This window comes from Doryrhamphus excisus, linkage group LG1 (assembly GCF_037039965.1).
Source record: "Doryrhamphus excisus strain RoL-2023G ecotype Guam linkage group LG1, RoL_Dexc_Guam_v1.1, whole genome shotgun sequence".
NCBI classification, from domain to species: domain Eukaryota; kingdom Metazoa; phylum Chordata; class Actinopteri; order Syngnathiformes; family Syngnathidae; genus Doryrhamphus; species Doryrhamphus excisus.
The window spans coordinates 21,810,158-21,831,305 of NC_136357.1; the positions used below are offsets into that span (position 1 = coordinate 21,810,158).

Below are 21,148 nucleotides of genomic sequence, written 5' to 3' on the forward strand. Positions count from 1 at the left end.
CTCTTCTGACTCCCGTTAAGAGATATGATTGGCTGAGGTAAAATGTGATTGGCTGCGGTAGCATTTGGCGCTGAGAAAGTCGGCGAGGGGGCGGTTCCTCGTAAAGGCTGTTTGGACTGATGCACACGCATTCTGTCAAAGAACTTCGCACTGGTAAGTTACCACACTCTGTTGTGTAATTCAAACAACATATTCGAACTACGTGAGTGATAAATGGCAGCAGTTTTATCTGGTAAAGCGACAGTGTAGCGTGTTATAGCTACAGAAGCACTGTAAAGGCATAATTGTATTGCATTACATCTCATTCGGAATAAAGTCGTAATTGCGAGAACACAACATAGGAAAAGAAAGTTGATCTCGTTGGGAAATAAAAGAAAAACAACAGAATTGGAAAAAAAAGAGTTATGAAAATTTTATGAGACTAACATCATAATATTATGAGGAAGAATGATGGAAAAAAAACAATATTATGAAAAACCAAATATTATTTTTTTAAATTAGGTTTGGGGAAAAAGTTTATAATATTTTGTCCACATATTATGGTAATAAAATCATATTACAAAACGAAAATGTACAAAAAAAAAGTTGTAATATTTGGAAAATAAAAAACACCAAAAATGGGAAAAAGGAGCAAAGACTAATAATATTTTTTTTCATCTATATCATATAGCTGGGATGCAGTTTTTTCTTGAAATATGTAACCTCTTAGTATATGCTTTATAAATATGAAAAGCGCCCTTTGATTGGCTGGCGACCAGTCCAGGGTATCCCGGGTACCCCGCCTCTTGCCCGAAGACAGCTGGGATAGGCTCCAGCACCCCTGTGACCCTCGTGAGGATAAGCGGTAGAAAATGAATGAATGAATGAATGAATGAATGAATGAATGACTATGAAAAGTGTCCTTTGCATCCTTTCCTTTTCAAGATACCTTATGGCCCTGGGGAGTGGGAGTGGGAGTGGGAAAAAGCCAATACACAGAACAGAACACACATTCTGCAGCCCCATTACATCTTGTAATGTTGTCTTTTTTTATATACAGGAAACGTAATCATGGCGCCAAAGAATCAAGCAGCCAATGGCAAGGCTTCCCGTAACACAGAAAGGGAATTTGGAGGAACCCTCGGTGAGCCGCTATCATGATTTGAGCCCCTTAAACACATCATACATTTTAAAAAGAACATTTTTCATAAATACTGATCATCACTAACAGATGTGTCATCACATCCCAATGTACGTACAAGCAGAGCTTGTCATTGAACAAGCCATCACTTTTGGGAAGAATAACACACACTTTGGGTGTGACAGCCAGCAAGCTTCACAGACTTCAGAATGATTTCAGACGCTTGAATTCTTGATACAATGTTCCATTTCCGTGTCGCTTCCCAAGGAGCCGTTTGCATTCCCATCTTTCTCCCATTGACGGTGCTTTTCCTGGTCTGCGTGAGTCGATCCCCTGAGGGGGCTGTACTCCAGTGGCCCCCACCTTTCCCCTCCGTGGACCAGCTGTGGGACCCTGTGGCCCCCCTCCTCTTTCTGGGATGGATATTTCTGCATGCTGTCATCTATTTGTTGCCATTAGGAAAGGTACAACAAGTTGCACAACACTCCTCATACAATAGCGCCGAGCTTGCTGGTGTAGAGCAGATAATATGATAATAATTCATTAATTCATTCATTTTCTACCGCTTATCCTCACAAGGGTCACGGGGGTGCTGGAGCCTATCCCAGCTGTCTTCGGGAGAGAGGCGGGGTACACCCTGGACTGGTGGCCAGCCGATCACAGGGCACATATAGACAAACAACCATTCACACTCACATTCATACCTATGGACAATTTGGAGTGGCCAATTAACCTACCATGTTTTTGGAATGTGGGAGGAAACCGGAGTACTCGGAAAAAACACACGCATGCACGGGGAGAACATGCAAACTCCACACAGAGATGGCCGAGGGTGGGATTGAACTCGGGTCTCCTAGCTGTGAGGTCTGCACGCTAACCACTAGACCACCGTGCGTTATCATACTATTATGATTTTTATCTATATTAATAATAATTTATGATAATAATAACATGATAAAGTATGATCATTAATTATTATTAGTATTATGATAAAAAGCACAATATGATATGATGATATGATAATCACATGTGCTGTTTCTTGGTTGACGACGCCTATTATTAGTCAAAAGATCTTCATATTTAAGCAGATTTTTAAGCATTTTTGAAGCATTTTCAAGCATAAAAATGGCTAAATGAACTAAAATCCAAATATAAGGTGTTCAGAAGATGCATTCAAAGACTTGATCTGTCGTATCCTATCACTCAGAGCGGAAATGGAACAGCTGTCAACAGTTGAATGCATCATGCTTCTGCATGAGTAGTATCACCCTATCAAGGTAACATTACTGACACCTAGTGAGCGATGTAGACTACTACATTATTGATTAATATATGTTTGAAAGACCGTGATGAATTGAAAGCGTGAAGTGGCGAGGGATCGCTGTAGAATGTTATCTTACGTGTGTTGTGAAAAAGCCAAGCATTGCAAAGGTAATGTTGCTAAATAATCATGTTTGGTTGTGTGGAAGTTGTACAAATGTAAATACCGATGTGTTCCCTTAGGTCTCTGAGGGATTAGTGCTGCGGGATGGAACACGCCTCAAGTATCCAATCAACGGTACAGTTGTTTTTTTGGAAGAGGGTCTCACATTTCTACTAAAAATAATCGATATTAATCGATACATCGAGTGCATCGGCTCATTCACTGGGTATGGATGCAATTGACCGGTGAAATCTAGATTCGTTGCGATGCGTTTGTGGGTATCGGTAAAATCCGATGCAAGCGCAGATTTATTAATGTTCAACTTCACCCCATATGCTGTTCCCCAGGCGTATTGAATGCACCATCATTATTTGGTGTTTTGTATTGAATACGGACGGAAGCCGTGAGGCACATCCAACTACTAGTAAAACAGCATGGACGTTCGTAGCAAGCAGCAGCGAGGAACTTTCTATATTTAACCCCCCCGCAACGTTTAAATGGTATGTTTGGAAACACTACGGATTCTCAAAGAACGACGGAAAGCTCGACAAAACATCCGTCATTTGCTAAGAATGCCGTGTTAAGAAGCCGTACAACGGCAGCACGACAAACATGCAGACCCCCTTAAAAAGGGGACACCACAACACAGACAAGTCTACCGCCCCCTCCCCGTCTAGTTCCTCGTCGGACACCGGGGAAGAACCAAGCAAATCAGGTCAGAACAAGTGGATCTTCCGCTGCTTTCCAAATTGTCCAGGAGCTATTTGTCCGTCCCTGCAACAAGTCCCCTCCCCAGCAGGTGACATTAGAAGAGCAGAGCAGTTGGCTTCTTCCTGAATTTGGAAACAATTTAAAAAGGGTAGAAGTTGTTTTCCACTTTCTGCTCCTCACTACTGTATTAGCCTAGCTGCTAGCTCATTCATATTAGCAGTATGTTTTGCAGACAGGAATATAAACAAACATTGATTGCACTGTTGAAAGTGTCACTTTAACTTTGTTGTTGCTGTACTGTATTTTTTACAGCAGTAATTATTGTTGAATTGTTTGACTCCACCACTGAACCACTGCTATTGGAATTGCATAGCCCATGTGAAAGTGGGAGGAAAGTTGTTTTTGAAAAGTTGTTGCTGTTTTAAGATGGCAAAAAGAATGATGAAGAAGTGGTGCATAGTAAAAAAGACAAACAGCACTTTAGTTGAATTTACTGCCAAGTGCCTAGAAGGAATAAAGCCAAATCCTTTTTGTAGGACCATACGGAATTCCATTTTTTCCCTTTGCTTATTTGCATCATGTTGAATTGCATCATATCACAAGAAATTGCACCATATCATATCGGATTGCATTGATGTGAACTAAATGATTATCGCATCGTATAGAGCAGGGGTCAGCAACCTGCGGCTCCAGAGCCGCATGTGGCTCTTCAGCCTCTTTATTGTGGCTCCCTTTGCGATGCTTGAATATTTTTAACACCCGAGTGGGGAAAATGCACGTCTTTTGTAATGAGTTTTAAAAAATCCAACTTTGTCTGAGACCATGAATGCATCCTGAGTGAGTTCCGACTGCTATCCAGTTCAGTACATGAAGAAAAACAAGTAATACTTACCTACAAATCTAAAAAATAAATTCGAGATAATTTAAAAACAGCGGCATGGGAACTTGTTTTTACGTTTACAGTAGTTTACACATACATTTATGTAAGTTTATCTCCAAAACTAGCAAGAGTACTCCAACTCGTCTTTTCTTATCTGAACTACTTTGATACCCCCAAATTCCCTCCAATGTTGTTTTAAACATACTATATGTTTTGCGGCTCCAGGCTATTTTTCTTCAGTGGGCATTGGGTAAAATGGCTCTTTTCATAGTAAAGGTTGCCGACCCCTGGTATAGAGGGTGAATCGTATCGCATCGTATCGCATCGTATCGCCATAAAATTCTGTGTATGGTTAAAGTATGGTATCGCTGGCAGTGCATGGAGATGTGTATCGAGTCGTCCTCAGTGCTGAGATTCACACCCCTAATTTCTACATGTTGAATGTCTTTAGTTGAAATAATCAACAGCTTTGTGCGTTAGTGTGATGTAATATGAACACTGTCTCCATGCCAGACACTTCGGCTTGATTTACGTGACCGCCTCTTACAGCCTTTACATTTTTCAATGCATACGTCTCCACCTGAGGTTAGCAACGCTGACTTCCTGTGTGTTCCTCTTTCTCAGGTTTCCACAGCCTGTGCATCAGTGGCGTGTTACTGATGCTGCTTCTGATGCTCCAGGCTCCTCTGGGGCATCTGTTCCAGCTGATGTTGCCCCTGGCCGTGTGTGCAATAGGAGCCTCCTTCGTGCTCTCCGCCTACCTCTACCTGCGCTCCTTTTTGGCTCCTCCTCATGCTCTGGCATCGGGGGGCACCACAGGTGAGACAGAAGGTTTAATAATAAAATGGCGGAGCTGGTGGAAAGCTCCTACTGAAGGCTTCAGAGGTTCTCTTGGGTGAGTGGTGGAGGGGTGCGAAGGTGAAACATGTCCTCGCACATTTCAGCTTCTTGGCTTTATGTTTTGCCGTGTTTAATTTTATTTCCATTATGTGCCGTGGGCTGCAAGCCACACGTGACGCTTTGGACACCCGAATATAGCCTACCACAACCTCACAATGACTCCAAATCGTGGCTGCGTGTGCTACATATGTACACGTATACAGCCCTTTGATTCAGTCATTTTTAACTTGTGAGAAATATAAACATGTATTTGTTGACATTGTTGCATTGTATGACCGCCATGTCCTCATACTTAGCTGGCATGTTGGTTTTATTTTGACCCGTCCCTGTGTTTTCTTTAGGAAATCCTCTCTATGACTTCTTTATTGGACGGGAGTTAAACCCACGGATTGGTCATTTTGACCTGAAATATTTCTGCGAGCTCAGACCGGGTCTGATTGGCTGGGTGAGTTGTTGTGATGATTTCATATTTACATGTAATATTTATATTTTATTATTGCTGTTTGGCTGCACGGCGGTCTAATGGTTAGCACGCAGACCTCACAGCTGAGACCTGAGTTCAATCCCACCCTCGGCCATCTCTGTGTGGAGTTTGCATGTTCTCCCCGTGCATGCGTGGGTTTTCTCCGGGTACTCCGGTTTCCTCCCACATTCCAAAAACATGCTAGGTTAATTGGCCACTCCAAATTGTCCATAGGTATGAATGTGAGTGTGAATGGTTGTTTGTCTATATGTGCCCTGTGATTGGCTGGCCACCAGTCCAGGGTGTACCGCGCCTCTCGCCCATAGACAGCTGGGATAGGCTCCAGCACCCCTGTGACCTTCGTGAGGATAAGCGGTAGAGAATGAATGAATGAATGAATTATTTATTGCTGTTGTTTAAATGTTGTGTCTAAAGCAAAGATGTACTGTAAGGTGGTGAGATTAGAACCCAATACTGCCAGCAGGGGGCGGTCTTATTCTACTTCCAATTCTTCCGCCTCAGAATCAGTAAACGTTTTCCTGTTGAATTGAGGCGACATGGCTGCAATTGTCATCTGTGTGGGACTCGTTACACTGTTGTAACGTTTGGATTTCACACTGCAAATGACATGAAGTCAGGTCAAAAAGATCTGTATTTGTTTTGGATACAAAACAATTGTTCTGTGTTTCCAGACGTAATGAATCCTTTACGAGGTGAGCATCTATCCTCCTCGTCTCACAGCAAAGGCTTTGTACATCTGATCGTTTGAAAGTCAAGTGTGTAGGAGAGGACACAAAAACCTCCCACTAGCCGAGTGTGTGGGAGCTTGTGGTTGAATTTTTGACAGCATCCCAGAATGACTTGCTTGCCGTAGCCAACTGCAGTACTTCTCACAGACATATCACATAACATCAAATACAAATAGAATTTAACAAGAAAACAAATGAAAAAAAACTCAACAACAACAAATACAGTGAAGAAAATAAGTATTTGAACACCCTGCTATTTTGCTATTTCTCCCACTTAGAAATCATGGAGGGGTCTGAAATTTTCATCGTAGGTGCATGTCCACTGTGAGAGAGATAAACTAAAAAGAAAAATCCAGAAATCACAATGCATGATTTTTTAACAATTTATTTGTGTGATACAGCTGCTAATAAGTATTTGAACACCTGAGAAAATGAATGTTAATATTTGGTACAGTAGCCTTTGTTTGCTATTACAGAGGTCAAACGTTTCCTGTAGTTTTTCACCAGGTTTGCACACACTGCAGGAGGGATCTTGGCCCACTCCTCCACACAGATCTTCTCTAGATCAGTCAGGTTTCTGGGCTGTCGCTGAGAAACACAGAGTTTGAGCTCCCTCCAAAGATTTTCGATTGGGTTCAGGTCTGGAGACTGGCTGGGCCATGCTAGAACCTTGATATGCTTCTTACGGAGCCACTCCTTGGTTTTCCTGGCTGTGTGCTTCGGGTCGTTGTCGTGTTGGAAGACCCAGCCACGACCCATCTTCAATGCTCTGACAGAGGGAAGGAGGTTGTTCCCCAAAATCTCACAATACACGGCCCCAGTCATCCTCTCTTTAATGCAGTGCACTCGTCCTGTCCCATGTGCAGAAAAACACCCCCAAAGCATGATGCTACCACCCCCATGCTTCACAGTAGGGATGGTGTTCTTCGGATTGTACTCTTCATTCTTCTTCCTCCAAACACGCTTATTGGAATTATGACCAAAAAGTTCTATTTTGGTCTCATCTGACCATAAAACTTTCTCCCATGACTCCTCTGTATCATCCAAATGGTCATATGCAAACTTAAGACGGGCCTTGACATGTGCTGGTTTAAGCAGGGGAACCTTTCGTGCCATGCATGATTTCACATCATGACGTCTTAGTGTATTACCTACAGTAACCTTGGAAACGGTGGTCCCAGCTCTTTTCAGGTCATTGACCAAGTCCTGTCGTGTAGTTCTGGGCTGATTCCTCACCTTTCTTAGAATCATTGAGACCCCACGAGGTGATATCTTGCATGGGGCTCCACTCCGATTGAGATTGACCGTCATGTTTAGCTTCTTCCATTTTCTAATGATAGCTCCAACAGTGGACCTTTTTTCACCAAGCTGCTTGGTAATTGCTCCGTAGCCCTTTCCAGCCTTGTGGAGGTGTACAATTTTGTCTCTGGTGTCTTTGGACAGCTCTTTGGTCTTCGCCATGTTACAAGTTAAAGTCTTACTGATTGTATGGGGTGGACAGGTGTCTTTATGCAGCTAACGACCTCAAACAGGTGCATCTGATTCAGGATGATACATGGAGTGCAGGTGGACTTCTAATGGGCAGACTAACAGGTCTTTCAGGGTCAGAATTCTAGATGATACACAGGTGTTCAAATACTTATTTGCAGCTGTATCACACAAATAAATTGTTAAAAAATCATGCATTGTGATTTCTGGATTTTTCTTTTTAGTTTATCTCTCTCACAGTGGACATGCACCTACGATGAAAATTTCAGACCCCTCCATGATTTCTAAGTGGGAGAAATAGCAAAATAGCAGGGTGTTCAAATACTTATTTTCTTCACTGTATATTAACTATTATATTTTATTATATTAATTACAATATAATAATAATAATAATAACAATATATGAATTACGTTCATTAATGTCATAATTAATTATTTTTTACAAGAATACAGAATTGCAGAAATGAAAGCAACAGGTGTAATTTGACAAAAACAAAGGAGAAAAAAGTTGCATTCTAATGACATAAAATAAAAACATTATTTTATATTATACTATGAGAATAAAGTTGTAATATTACAAAAATATATTATTTAAGAAGAAAGTTATGTTTTACAGTCATCCCTTGTTTATCACGGTTCATTGTTTCCAGACCACCAAGTCGGATTCAGTATTTTTTTCGGTATTTTTGTAGTTACTGCATAGAAAACCTCTTTAGAACTCTCCAGAGATGAAATAACACCCCTATAGAGGCGACCCCAGCTAGCGTAGCAAGCTAACTAGTTAGCCTCTCCAATTTGCTTATTCTGAACTTAAAAAAGGATATCAAATGGAGAAGCATTTGAAGAAATGGAAGAAGCTAAAAAATGTACCACTTCCACACAGAACGTCTCAGCCACATCATGTTGCCTGTTCTCTGCTAGCTCAGCAGCCAGTCTCCATGCAGTGTGAAAGGTCATGCCATCTAACGTCATGTCTAATAACTTTACCGATGCCTAGTGACCACAATACTATATAAAATTTCCATCTACCCATTTTCTGTACCATTTTCTGCTGGAGCCTATCCCAGCTGTCTTCGGGCAAGAGGCGGGGTACACCCTGGACTGGTGGCCAGCCAATCACAGGGCACATATAGACAAACAACCATTCACACTCACATTCATACCTATGGACAATTTGGAGTGGCCTAGCATGTTTGTGGATTATGGGAGGAAGTCCCCTGGAGAAAACCCACGCATGCACGGGGAGAACATGCAAACTCCACACAGAGATCCCAAAACGGGGACTCAACATGGGTCCCCCAGCTGTGTGGCCTGTTTGCTAACCACTTGTTCACCGTGCAGCCTACATGAAACTTGCCTTTCAATATTTTTGGACTGATAATAGGCCATAGTCAACCGTGAAACGACGATAATAGTTGCAAATAGTACCGTATTTTCTGGACTATAAGTCGCTCTGGAGTATAAGTTGCACAAGGCCAAATATGCATAATAGAAAAAAACATACATAAGTCACACTGGAGTATAAGTCACATTTTTTGCGGGTAATTTATTTTACAAACTACTTGACCAAAACAGACATTGCGTCCTCTTGGAAGGCAAGTTCTAACATTAATAAAAGAATAGAGAACAGGCTGAATAGGTGTAAGATATGCTAACACAATGCTTATTCAGCTACACAAAAAATAAACATGAACAGAAAAGGTGTCCAGTGTTTATGTAACATAAACACTTTTTTCATTTATAAGTCGCTCTGGAGTATAAGTCGCAGGAACAGCCAACCTATGAAAAAAAGTGTGACTTATACCGTCTGCATACGGTAAACCCGAAGGCCTGATCCCAAAGGCGGATTTATATGTCTTTTTTGTGCTAGGTGCAAAAAAGAGGCGATGATGCAAGTGCACAATGAAAGATGTCACTTTTGAAGGAGTTTTAAGCCATAAAAATGGCCACGAGGTGGAAGAGTTAAAAATGGTAAATAGTTACTGGTGTTATATTTGTAAATACATTGTTATTCTTATATAAAATAAGCCTTTCTTGTATTGTTAGATATTTGAGCTGTCAAAGTGAAAGTAATGCTTGAAATGTATCGTTTCACAAAAGGTAGGAGTAACCTTTTCTAGTTGGGAACTGATATTTCCCTGAAACTTAACTAGTCGCAGGAACAGCCAACCGATGAAAAAAAGTGTGACTTATAGTCTGGAAAATACGGTATATGTTGGTTTCCAAAATATCAAAGTGGCCCTTTCATATCTTCATTTTCAGTATGCGGCCGTCAGTTCGGACAGCCCAGATATTATATTATATTGATATTATACTATATATTATATTGATATTATTATTATATATGATATTATATAGTATATTGTCTGTGAGTCATCATCAGATGCGCTCATGATGCAAAGCGTCCAACAAAAAGCCCCGAGAGCTCTTCTTTGTCTCCAAATGCGCGCCTCTTCATCTACTTCCTCCTTCCTGCCACTTGGAAACCTGACCTAAACTTAGATGTCAGTGCACCAAGTGACTCGAAGGATTTGCTAAAATGCATCTGGAGGGCGTAGGATGAGCCGACTGTGCTGAAGTCTTGTCGGCACGTGTCGCAAAGAGAAGCGTGACACGGAACAGATGGAACATCAATATATGATATTGTTTTGTCGAGGATGCCGTTTTCTGTCACAGTTCGTGTGAGAATCAGCGGGAGGGTAAACTCAGTTCAGCCGAGATCTCAGCGTGATGACTTAGGCCGAGGAGGAAAATCAACGATATTTGCACTTTATAGCAACAGCAACGCAACGAGGGGGGGGTTCTCAAGCTTGCGGTTTTGTGCCGCATCGTCTGGAAAGGAAGCAAGGACAGAGAGATGCAACATTGGCACGAGGTTATTCTCTCTGTCAGTATGTTCAAGCTGTAATGTGAGCTTTGTGAACGCTTCTAAAAGAAGTGATTTTAATCGAGGGCATCAATGAATAAATGATAACGCATACACTGTTGGTGTGCTTGGGACCTAACCAGCCATTCTCTGGCACAAAATGCTTTCGCGCTTCCACACTACTTGAAATAAATTATTATTAACGGGCGTCTAGGTTGAACCTTTTCACTTGTAATACAATACTTTTACAATGCTGCCACACATTTGTAGTGTGGAATGGTAGAAAAGACCCAATGACCACGTTTTCCAGGCTATTGAGTCACAACGCATCAAACACCTCAGTTCAGCACGTCAACACACAAGATGCACAAAGTAACCCACTTACTGTAGCATTATCAATTGTGGATTGGGACACCCCTAATAAATTTTCATACAAATCATTTTTTTGATTTGAAGATATTTGCGGCAATTTGACATTGATTTTCATACCCCGCCTTGGTTTTCATACAATATTACACGTTATAAACTAGTCTAGTATCATTCCCCAAAAAGTGAAATCGTATTGGGGATGTCCGATAACATCAGCTGGCTGATAATAGTGGCCAATGTTGGCATAAAAATGAGATATGGGTTTCATTTTTCTTATCTTATTTTTCTTCTGATCTGCTGATAAGGATATCAGCGCACGAGTGATGACGTCGTTTTACGCAGAGCAACAATCTTGCTATCTCACCATGTCCGTGGTCTTCCAAGTCAATTTGCAGTGATTGTAAAGCACTGGGATTGGGGGGGGGGTGGCGTCTCCCTTCAATACTTCTAATCTCATATCATATCATATCATATGTAGGAATGACATAACTCAGATGCACACACATGTGTACCTGCTGCACATTAATAAGCGACAGTAAATGCATTAATATTTTCTACTTTGACTTGACTTTTCTTTACTGTTCTTATAGCTCTATGGTCAATTGTATCGCTCGTTGCCAGCTTTACTGAAATGGATTAAAACTAATTATACTTGTCAATAGTCGGAGAACATGTTACTTTAATTGATGATTGGTCATGATTTTTTTACTTTGATGAGACAGAATTTTACAAATGGAATGTTTTCATAGTTGGAGCATAGAAAACTTGTTTCCAACCACCCTAAATATATTTTCTAAACTTAATTAGAGCCCTCTAGACATGGAATAACACCCCTATAGTCACCTCACTCAGATTACCCAATATAGAAGACATAGTATAGTATATAGTAAACGTAGTAAAATTATAGTAAAATTTAAATGATGAAATCTAATGTGGGGAATTTATTTACACCAAGCTACCCTCAGTAATCACATTACTGCCATATGATAATTATATGGGTAGTATATAGTAGACATAGTAACAAAAACAAACGTAAACAAGGCTAAAACAAGAATATTGTTTTCCGTTCTTTAGTACTCAGCAGGGGAACGTAGTTAAGTTTCAGGGAAATATCAGTTCCCAACTAGAAAAGGGAGGGAAAACTACCTTTTGTGAAAAGAAAAATTTCAAGCATTACTTTCACTTTGACAGCTCAAATATCTCAAATATCTAATAGCAATACAAGAAAGGCTTGTTTTATATAAGAATAACAATGTATTTATAAATATAACACCAGTAACTATTTACCATTTTTAACTCTTCCATCTTGTGGCCATTTTTATGGCTTAAAACTCCTTCAAAAGTGACATCTTTCATTGTGCACTTGCACCTAGCGCAAAACAGACGTATAAATCCGTCTTTGGGATCAGACCTTCGCGTTTCTAAAAATAGGTCTTTTGGTATTGAATGAGTTGCTGTATTTTCCGGACTATAAGTCACACTTTTTTTCATAGGTTGGCTGTTCCTGCGACTTATACTTATATATATATAGACTTAGTATGTATATTCATATATATACAGAGCGATTTATAAATGAAAAAACTGTTTATGGTACATAAACACTGGACACCTTATTCTGTTTATTTTTTGTGTAGCTGAATAAACATTGTGTTAGCATATCTTACACCTATTCAGCCTGTTCTCTATTCTTTTATTGTTACAACTTGCCTTCCAAGAGGGCGTAATGTCTGTTTTGGTCAAGTAGTTAAAATAAATTACCCGCAAAAAATGCGCGAATTACGTATGTATGTTTTTTCTACCTAATTATGCATTTTTGGCCTTGTGCGACTTACACTCCGGAGCGACTTATAGTCCAGAAAATACGGTATATGATCTTCAAATCTTTGGCACGAACTGGCACCAACTGGCCCCAGCCCAGTGGACTCTTAGCATAAAACAGGGAGTAAAACAAGGGAACTGTTCCAGTTCTAATGGTCAATATGTTCTCTTATTATGTCTATTATACTCGGTAATAGGAGTGTAAATGCGACTAGCGACTATCGGGGTGTTATTTCATGTCTAGATGGCTCTAATCATGTTTAAAAAGTGTATAAGTTTGTAAACCGTTTTTTTTTCTCAATATGAAAATATAGCCTTTAAAAATAATTAATCCAACTTTGCAGAAATGTACTTATGGCGGTTGAGTGTGGAAGCAATTAACCGTGATAAATGAGGGACTACGGTATTGTTCAATTTGGATGAACTCCACAAGAGAGCTGCATGTAAAGTATGATGAGTGGTCAGCATCCGGCACCTTTATATTTATGCTAGTGTCATAGTGTTATTTACAATCAAGTCATCAGCGTTATTAATGCTGCTTAGTGCTATTACTCCGGAGCGACTTATAGTCCAGAATATCTTAATTAACAAACTAAAAGAGTGTGGAATCAGTGGGTTTGCTGTACATCGTGAGTACTGTGTTTGAGATATTGTTAAAAGCCAATATCCAGCATGTCTACTAATGATGACACATCGTTTTCATCACCAAGTGATGCTTGAAGGATGCAAAGCGTCATCTTTTGCCATTCCCTCAGGTGGTCATAAACTTCAGCATGCTGATGAAAGAGGTGGAACTTGCAGGTTCGCCCTCGCTGGCCATGATCCTGGTCAATGTTTTTCAGTTGTTGTATGTGGCTGACGCCCTGTGGAACGAGGTGAGATGGCAGTTAGCATGCATGACTTTCAGCTTCATCGGCTGCGATTCAGCTTGATTGGCTGTGACTGCTGACAGGAGGCGGTTCTGACCACCATGGACATAGTGCACGACGGTTTTGGTTTCATGCTGGTCTTTGGAGACCTGGCCTGGGTTCCCTTCACGTACGGCCTACAGGCGGCCTTTCTGGTCGGACATCCCCAAGCTCTAAGCCCACTGGGGGCTGCAGCAATAATAACACTGAATGGTAACAGAATATGTTCATAATGCCCTCTTAGATGTTAGATTTCATACTATTGTCATACTACTTCAGGCTATTCCTCTCTTTGTTGTCAGGCATCGGATATTACATTTTCAGAAAATCCAACTCACAGAAGAATCAGTTTCGGAGAAACCCTGCACATCCAAGTGTTGCACGTTAGTAATCACTTTTTCTCCCTGGAATGATGAAATGATAATCAGCTGAAGTGATTGCAAGATTGTACTCTGCATCATCCACGGCTCCTGGCAGGGCTGGAGACCATCGCCACAGCAACAGGGAAGCGTTTGCTGGTGTCTGGCTGGTGGGGGCTGGTTCGTCATCCCAATTACTTGGGCGACCTCCTCATGGCCTTGGCATGGTCTTTGCCGTGTGGTAAGAACTCTCATAATCTACACAATCCCAGAAGCTATACAGTAAATAGTATATTATTTGTATTCATTCATTCATTCATTCATTCATTTTCTACTGCTTTTTCCTCACGAGGGTCGCGGGGGTGCTGGAGCCTATCCCAGCTGTCTTTGGTCGAGAGGCGGGGTACACCCTGGACTGGTCGCCAGTCAATCACAGGGCACATATAGACAAACAACCATTCACACTCACATTTATACCTGTGGCCAATTAACCTAGCATGTTTTTGGAATGTGGGAGGAAACCGGAGTATATTATTTGTATTATTTATTTTTATTATTATTTTATATTTGTTATATTATTTTTTATAATATTTTATTATATTATTTTTATGCCCCGTCTATCACGGTGAATTGGTTTCTCGATCCGACCGCCATTCATTATTCATTCATTTTCTACCGCTTATCCTCATGAGGGTCGTGGGTTGTGAAGAACCGGGTGGGTTGTATTCCAAGCTGTGTATCCGATCCAGATCCAAACACCTGGAAAGTTGCCGCCACATACCGTAATCGCTTACTCCTCCCAAAGACTTTTCCACCATTCCAACTTGGTAATATGAACGTGACACAGTGATCAATTCATGAATTAATGGAAATGATGTACTCCTACTACCGCAAGCGTGACAAATGAGTATGGTAAGGATTCTTACTCCGAATGTCAGTGACGGATCATTTTCTGTCTGGAAATGTTTGCAAGCCGCAGCCGTTGCCATCCTGTTATTATCAGATCATGTGTTTGGCTGCAGCGACGCGGTGACGGTCTGCTCTCATTGTTCCTGTCTGGCACGCATTGTCTAAAATGGAGGCTGTCAGTCCTTTGTTACTGCTGACACGTACTGCGCCATATAACAGGACGTGACTCATTATTTAGCCGCTTGTGTAACCGAGAAGCACAAAAGTTTCAGAGAAAGAAATCTGGAAAAGCACAAAGGGGAACAAAGTCAGCGGGATGGAGAAGACGGGAACGTAAAACCCCTTATTGTGTCAAAGTGGGGAATGATTACACCCCCGCCCACTACATCGCTGCAGAAGAACATGTACAGCTATTTACAAAAGTAATCTTTGTCTGCTTCTCTTGGGTAGGTTTCTCACATCTTCTGCCGTACTTCTACGTGATATATTTCACCGTCTTGCTGGTTCACCGCGAGGCCCGTGACGAGAGACAGTGTCGGGCCAAATATGGGCTTGCATGGGACACGTACTGCCGACGAGTCCCCTACAGGATCCTCCCGTATATTTACTGACAGGTAAATTAAGAAGCCCACAGAGAGACCAAACTGTCCACTGATGCATTTTGTCAGTGTGCTTTCACACATTTGAATCACTTTCCGGTTACAGCCCAATTTGCTTTATTTTTTATTTTTTATTTTTTTTATACACTGGGGGCCAACCAAATGACATGTTTCATTTCAATATGGATGCTTCTTTAGCAACGTCCAGTCTAATCAGGTTGCTGTCAATTGGAAGAATGTTTATAATGAGTCCCATGTCAATATTTGTACATGCTTGAGCACCTCGATGAGGGTATGACACAATAAAGTATCATATAATAGCTGCTGTCATTATGCTGTTGAAGCTGAAACAAACAAACCTGCCTGATCACCCTGGCTTATAAATACATGACAGTAATGGTCATGGTTTCATTTCATTTGAACGTGCATCAGATTACAATTGAGTCCATCCCATAATCAGTTCACAGTTCCACATGTCCAAAAGGAGTAGGAAGAAGCAAAGCTTATTAAATCCTACCCTCCATCTGGTACTTTTCCAATCAGTAACTGTTACATTTGTTCACTTCCTGCTTTCATAATATAGTTTAGTTTTTTTATTTTAATTTTTTAAATTTTTGTCACATGCCAAAGTATGATAACCATACAATGACCTAATGGGTACAATAGTAACTGTCATGTGTAGTGAAATTTATATAGCAATCTCTCGTTTATCACGGTTTATTGTTTCCAGACCTGACCGTGATCAGTCCTTTATTAATAAATTGAATATTTTCATAGTTAGAGCATTGAAAATGTGTTTACAACCTTCTAAATGCAAGTTTTAACATTATTAGAGCACTCTAGACATGAAATAACACCCCTATAGTCGCCTGTACACTCAATATAGTTGACATAATACACACGGATAAATGTGTTTTGACAAATGAGACAAGGGAGGGTGCACAGGCCATGCTTAAATATGCATGTTTTACACAAATAGTGGTTTGTATACGGATTATAATATTATTAGAGCCTTCTAGACATAAAATAACACCCCTATAGTTATCTTTACATCTTTACACAATATAATATGCAAAAAAAGCCATTTAAGACATAAGTGGAACCAGGAGAGCTGAGTAGGACGGTGGACAGGAAGTGATTTTGGTAGTTGAGTTTTCACTTGGTATGGGTTACGGCAACAATGGCTCATCTCTCATGAGATCATTCAAAGCTGTAATAAAAGCCTGTTGTTTCAGCGATCAAATCTGGTGCTTGTGTGTCTCGTCGAACATTACAGTGATTACTGACACCGAGTGGCCAGTGTAGAATGCTGCATATCATCACAGCATCTTTTCAAATCACTTAGCCATTTTTATGCTTAAAAATGCTTAAAATGCTTAAAAAAATAAGTAAATATGTAACATTTGCTTAAATATGCAAGTTTTACACTAATAGTAGTTTGTATATGGGTTATAACAACCTTCTAGACATGAAATAACACCCCTATAGTCACCTTCACACTCCTATTACCCAACATAATATGCAAAAAATAAGCCATTTAAGACATAAATGGGACCAGGAGAGCTGAGTGGGAGGGTGGACAGGAAGTGACGTTGGGAGTTCAGAGTTCAGTTTTCCCTTTGCATGGGTTACATCTGCAACAGCAGCTCATGGGTCAAGGATTATTGTGCCTGTTGCGAGATCATTCAAAACTGCAATAAAAGCCTGTTGTGTCGGTGATCAAATCTGGTGCTTGTGTGTCTCGCCGAACATTACAGTGACATTACTGACACGTAGTGACCAGTGTATAATGCTGCATATACTCACAGCATCTTTTCAGCTCACTTAGCCAATTTTATGCTCAAAAATGCTTAAACAAATATGTGACATTTGCTTAAATATGCATTTTTTCCGCTAATAATAATTTGTATATGGGTTATAACATCATTAGAGCCCTCTTGACATGAAATAACACCCCTATAGTCACCTTTACACTCCTATTAAATCAAATGTGCATTTTTTTCACTAATTATAGGCCATGGTGTTCAACCATGAAACATGATTTATAAAGCAATAATTTTCTGACAAACCGTGGAAGAGTGAAGCTGGTAAATTTGAAATGCGACTGAATGTGAATGAAGCTTTCCCTTCCAGCTCCATACAGTGGAGTCGCACCTGGTCTGCCACAGAATAAGAAGATGTAGCAGGAGAGGTTGGTGTTGCCAACCTAGTGCTATGTTTAGCAAGTGTTTGGAGACTAACATGCAAGCACGTGTCACACCAGCGGCCCACCCCCACCTGAAAGCACACACAGGTGACTCCATTCTGCGTGTGACATTTAAAAAACCCACAAAAGTAAGCGACAGGAGAAAGTTAGTTTGTATTTGTATAGAAAACAGCATCCAAGTTAATTGCCCTGGGACAGTTGTTGTGTGATTTAAAGCCCTAATCTATCAACTGACATTTGCATTGGATTTACACCTTGCACTTGGACGGCAAATATTATTTCTGTCACACGCAGCTCGTTGTGCAAATAGAGGTGAGAGTGCACTCTGTTGATGGACACCTTCATTTGTCACCTCCATGCAACCCACTTAAGTACACTTTGCCTCTGGCTTCGCCCACGCTGCACTCAAGCTATTTTGCCTTGTTTTTTCCTATGCGGCGTGCTCATGACAAACGGGCTGAGGCGCCGTGCCGACAAAAAAAGCTTGAAAGCATCACACCTGTGCTAGTGCAGAAATGGACACTCGTGCAGAGTATTTCATTTGGAAGAGCCTGACGTTCTGATTATACTTTACGTTGTTACTGCACTGCAATTTACATAAATTCTGTTTGACTTTTAACACGCATTTAAAGTATATTGTAGAATTCATGGTGTGATGTCATATTTTTTCATAAGGAAAAATAGAATAGGGCTGCACGGCGAACGAGTGGTTAGCACCCAGGCCGTACAGCTAGGAGACCCAAGTTCGATTCCACCCTCGCCCATCTCTGTGTGGAGTTTGCATGTTCTCCCCGTGCATGCGTGGGTTTTCTTCCGGGTACTCCGGTTTCCTCCCACATTCCAAAAACATGCTAGGTTAATTAGCGACTCCAAATTGTCCATAGGTATGAATGTGAGTGGGAATGGTTGTTTGTCTATATGTGCCCTGTGATTGGCTGGCCACCAGTCCAGGATGTACCCCGCCTCTCAACTGAAGACGGCTGGGATAGGCTCCAGCATACCCGTGCAACCCTCGTGAGGATAAGCGGTAGAAAATGAAAGAATGAAAAATAGAATAATGAATCAAATGTGAGCACATTTTATAACTTGCAGAGTTTGTTTAAAAATAGATCATGTATTCTTTCCAGTGCTTAACTGCCACTGTGGTCACCAAACAACTGATATAATATGTATGTTTAATGTGTATGTTTATATTTATTTTCCATCATTTGATTGTCTTTGCAGGCAGGACTTGGCCATCAAATGTGAAATATTGCTGAAGTTGGCTCTTGTAGTACATGAATGAGACGTCTATGCTTATGTTTCATGTCTGCACAGCCCAAATGATGTGCAGCAACCTACAGTGTCTTGTGTAATGATTGATTAGCTATTCAGTGTGTGTGCGCCCATGTGTATGCCAATCTTACCGTTTCCAGCCCTGCAGTTGTAGCCAGTTTCCATGGCAACGTGTCTGTGCGAGCACAGACGTAGGAAGAGAGGGGAAAGGAGTTGAGACAATTACGGCGGTGTGGAGGGCGAAGAAAAGGGAAGAGCCCGGGATGATGAGTGTGAAAGAGTGTGAGTGGTGGGAGAAACAGATGCATCGTGTGTGTGTGTGTGTATGTGTGTGTGATTAGGCTGTGTTGTAATGTTATACATCCTTACTGTTCCCATGGCGACGTACATGCCTCCTGTGCAAGCGCAGACACTCAGGCATCTGAACACGTATGTAATGTGCAAGGAAATGCTGCAAGGCATGCAAAGTGCAGATGAGCTGGAATTTTTCCGTGTTTTGAGTGCGAGCCTCCGAGTGAGTCAACAGGAATGTCGAATCCAATTTGGTTTCCATGGTGACAGTGGAGAATGATATGTCTTTTCACTGAGAGGAAAAATATCAGCTGGGTGCCTTGTCGCTGCTTTGATTCCTGGCTAATCACTCTGTTGTTGATTTTTTTGGCCTAAATTTCAGATTGGGCAAGCCATGACACGGGATTGTCAGTGTTTTGGAAGCACACAATAGACACTCAAGGAGAGCCACTCAGTCGTCTCCTGCTGTGCATGTGGAACTTGTTCAGCTCTTTTTTTTTTGTTGTAAGACAACAGGTGGTCAATGCGTTTTTATATTAACACTTATCACAAGCAAGTTGTCCCTCACTATTTTGTGTCTCGAATATCGCTCCCTCAATATATCTCGTTTTTCAAAAAAGAAACAAATAAAAGATGGCTGTTTCATGGCCCAATATATTGAAAGACAAGCTATATGCCTACAGAGAACATACGAACTCCTTATTTTTAAAATCACAAATACTTAAACTTGCTGATATAGTTCATCTTCAAATAGCTAAAATAATGCATGAGGCTAAAAACAACCAATTAGCTAAAAATGTCATCCAATACTTCTCTACAAGAGAGGAGAAATATGATCTCAGGGAAGAAGTACATTTGAAACACTTCTATGCTAGGAATACGTTATGCTAGCCATAGCATTTCAGTATGTGGAATCAAACTATGGAATGGATTGAGTAAGGAAATCAAACAATGCACAACGATGAGCCAATTCAAGAAACAATACAAGCAGTTGATGTTTGCTAAATACAAGGATGAAGAGTCTTGAACCAGTCATGATGTGCTATATATATCACTATATTGACACTTACTATGGTACCCATTATGGCATTGGATGCTCATATCATCTCCTACTTCAGTACGTGCATTATTTAAAAAAAAACAACAACCTTAAACTGTATTATGGAAAGCAGGAAGTGAACAAATGTAACAGTTACTGATTGTAAAAGTACCAGATGGAGGGGTAAGATTTAATAAGCTTTGCTTCTTCCTACTCCTTTTGGACATGTGGAACTGTGAACTGATTATGGGATGCACTTAATTGTAATCTGATGCATGTTCAAATGAAATTAAACCATTACCATTACCATATGTGGTATTGAGGTCACTCGGCATCAGTGCTGTGAAGAGACAAGACGTTTGATGAGGTTACCTTTCACACTGCATGGAGACTGGATACCGAGCCAGCAGAGCCCAGCCAACATGACTTGGTTGAGATGGACACGCCATGCCTGCGATCTAGTTTCTCCTCTTATTCCGTGTGGAAGTGGTAAATTTTTGGTTTCTTTGTCTTTCTCCGTTTGAAACACTTTCTTATATAGAATAAGTAAATTGGAGGGACGAACCAGTTAGCTCACTAGCTTGCTATGCTAGCGGCTGTCGTCTGCGGTATGTTCTTGCAGCGATCCCATAGCCTGCACAATGTGATACAATGGGAATTTAAAAGAGACCATATGGGTGTTATTTCATGTCTAGGGGGCTCTAATAATGTAAATGTAAAGAAAACACATATTTGCAAAGTCATAAACAGGGAAAAAAATATATTTTAAAAAATG

The 21,148-nt window shown here is 40.8% G+C and overlaps 1 protein-coding gene across 2 annotated transcripts; it reads left to right on the plus strand.

Annotated features, from left to right (window-relative positions):
* The first annotated feature begins 124 nt into the window (after positions 1–124).
* Positions 125–15,882, plus strand: tm7sf2 (transmembrane 7 superfamily member 2). 2 transcript variants are annotated; one of them, XM_058077992.2, is made up of 11 exons: positions 125–153; positions 1,040–1,123; positions 1,388–1,584; positions 2,624–2,678; positions 4,759–4,953; positions 5,376–5,479; positions 13,543–13,662; positions 13,740–13,908; positions 13,998–14,078; positions 14,173–14,295; positions 15,414–15,882. In XM_058077992.2, the coding sequence occupies exons 2-11, from the start codon at positions 1,051–1,053 to the stop codon at positions 15,572–15,574; spliced, it is 1,278 nt and encodes a 425-aa protein (XP_057933975.2). In that variant the 5' UTR covers positions 125–153; positions 1,040–1,050; the 3' UTR covers positions 15,575–15,882. The 2 variants fall into 2 exon arrangements, with proteins under 2 accessions (XP_057933975.2, XP_057933976.2); XM_058077993.2 differs by lacking the exons at positions 125–153; positions 1,040–1,123; positions 1,388–1,584; positions 2,624–2,678 and adding an exon at positions 3,023–3,258.
* Positions 15,883–21,148: the final 5,266 nt, after the last annotated feature.

What these genes read in the sequence shown, in the direction of transcription:
- tm7sf2 (XM_058077992.2), top strand. Translation starts at nt 1,051, where the DNA reads ATGGCGCCAAAGAATCAAGCAGCCAATGGCAAGGCTTCCCGTAACACA. An exon ending in CCTCAAGTATCCAATCAACG is followed by an intron (nt 2,679 to 4,758) that starts GTACAGTTGTTT and finishes CCTCTTTCTCAG; the next exon opens with GTTTCCACAGCCTGTGCATC. An exon ending in TGCACATCCAAGTGTTGCAC is followed by an intron (nt 14,079 to 14,172) that starts GTTAGTAATCAC and finishes GGCTCCTGGCAG; the next exon opens with GGCTGGAGACCATCGCCACA.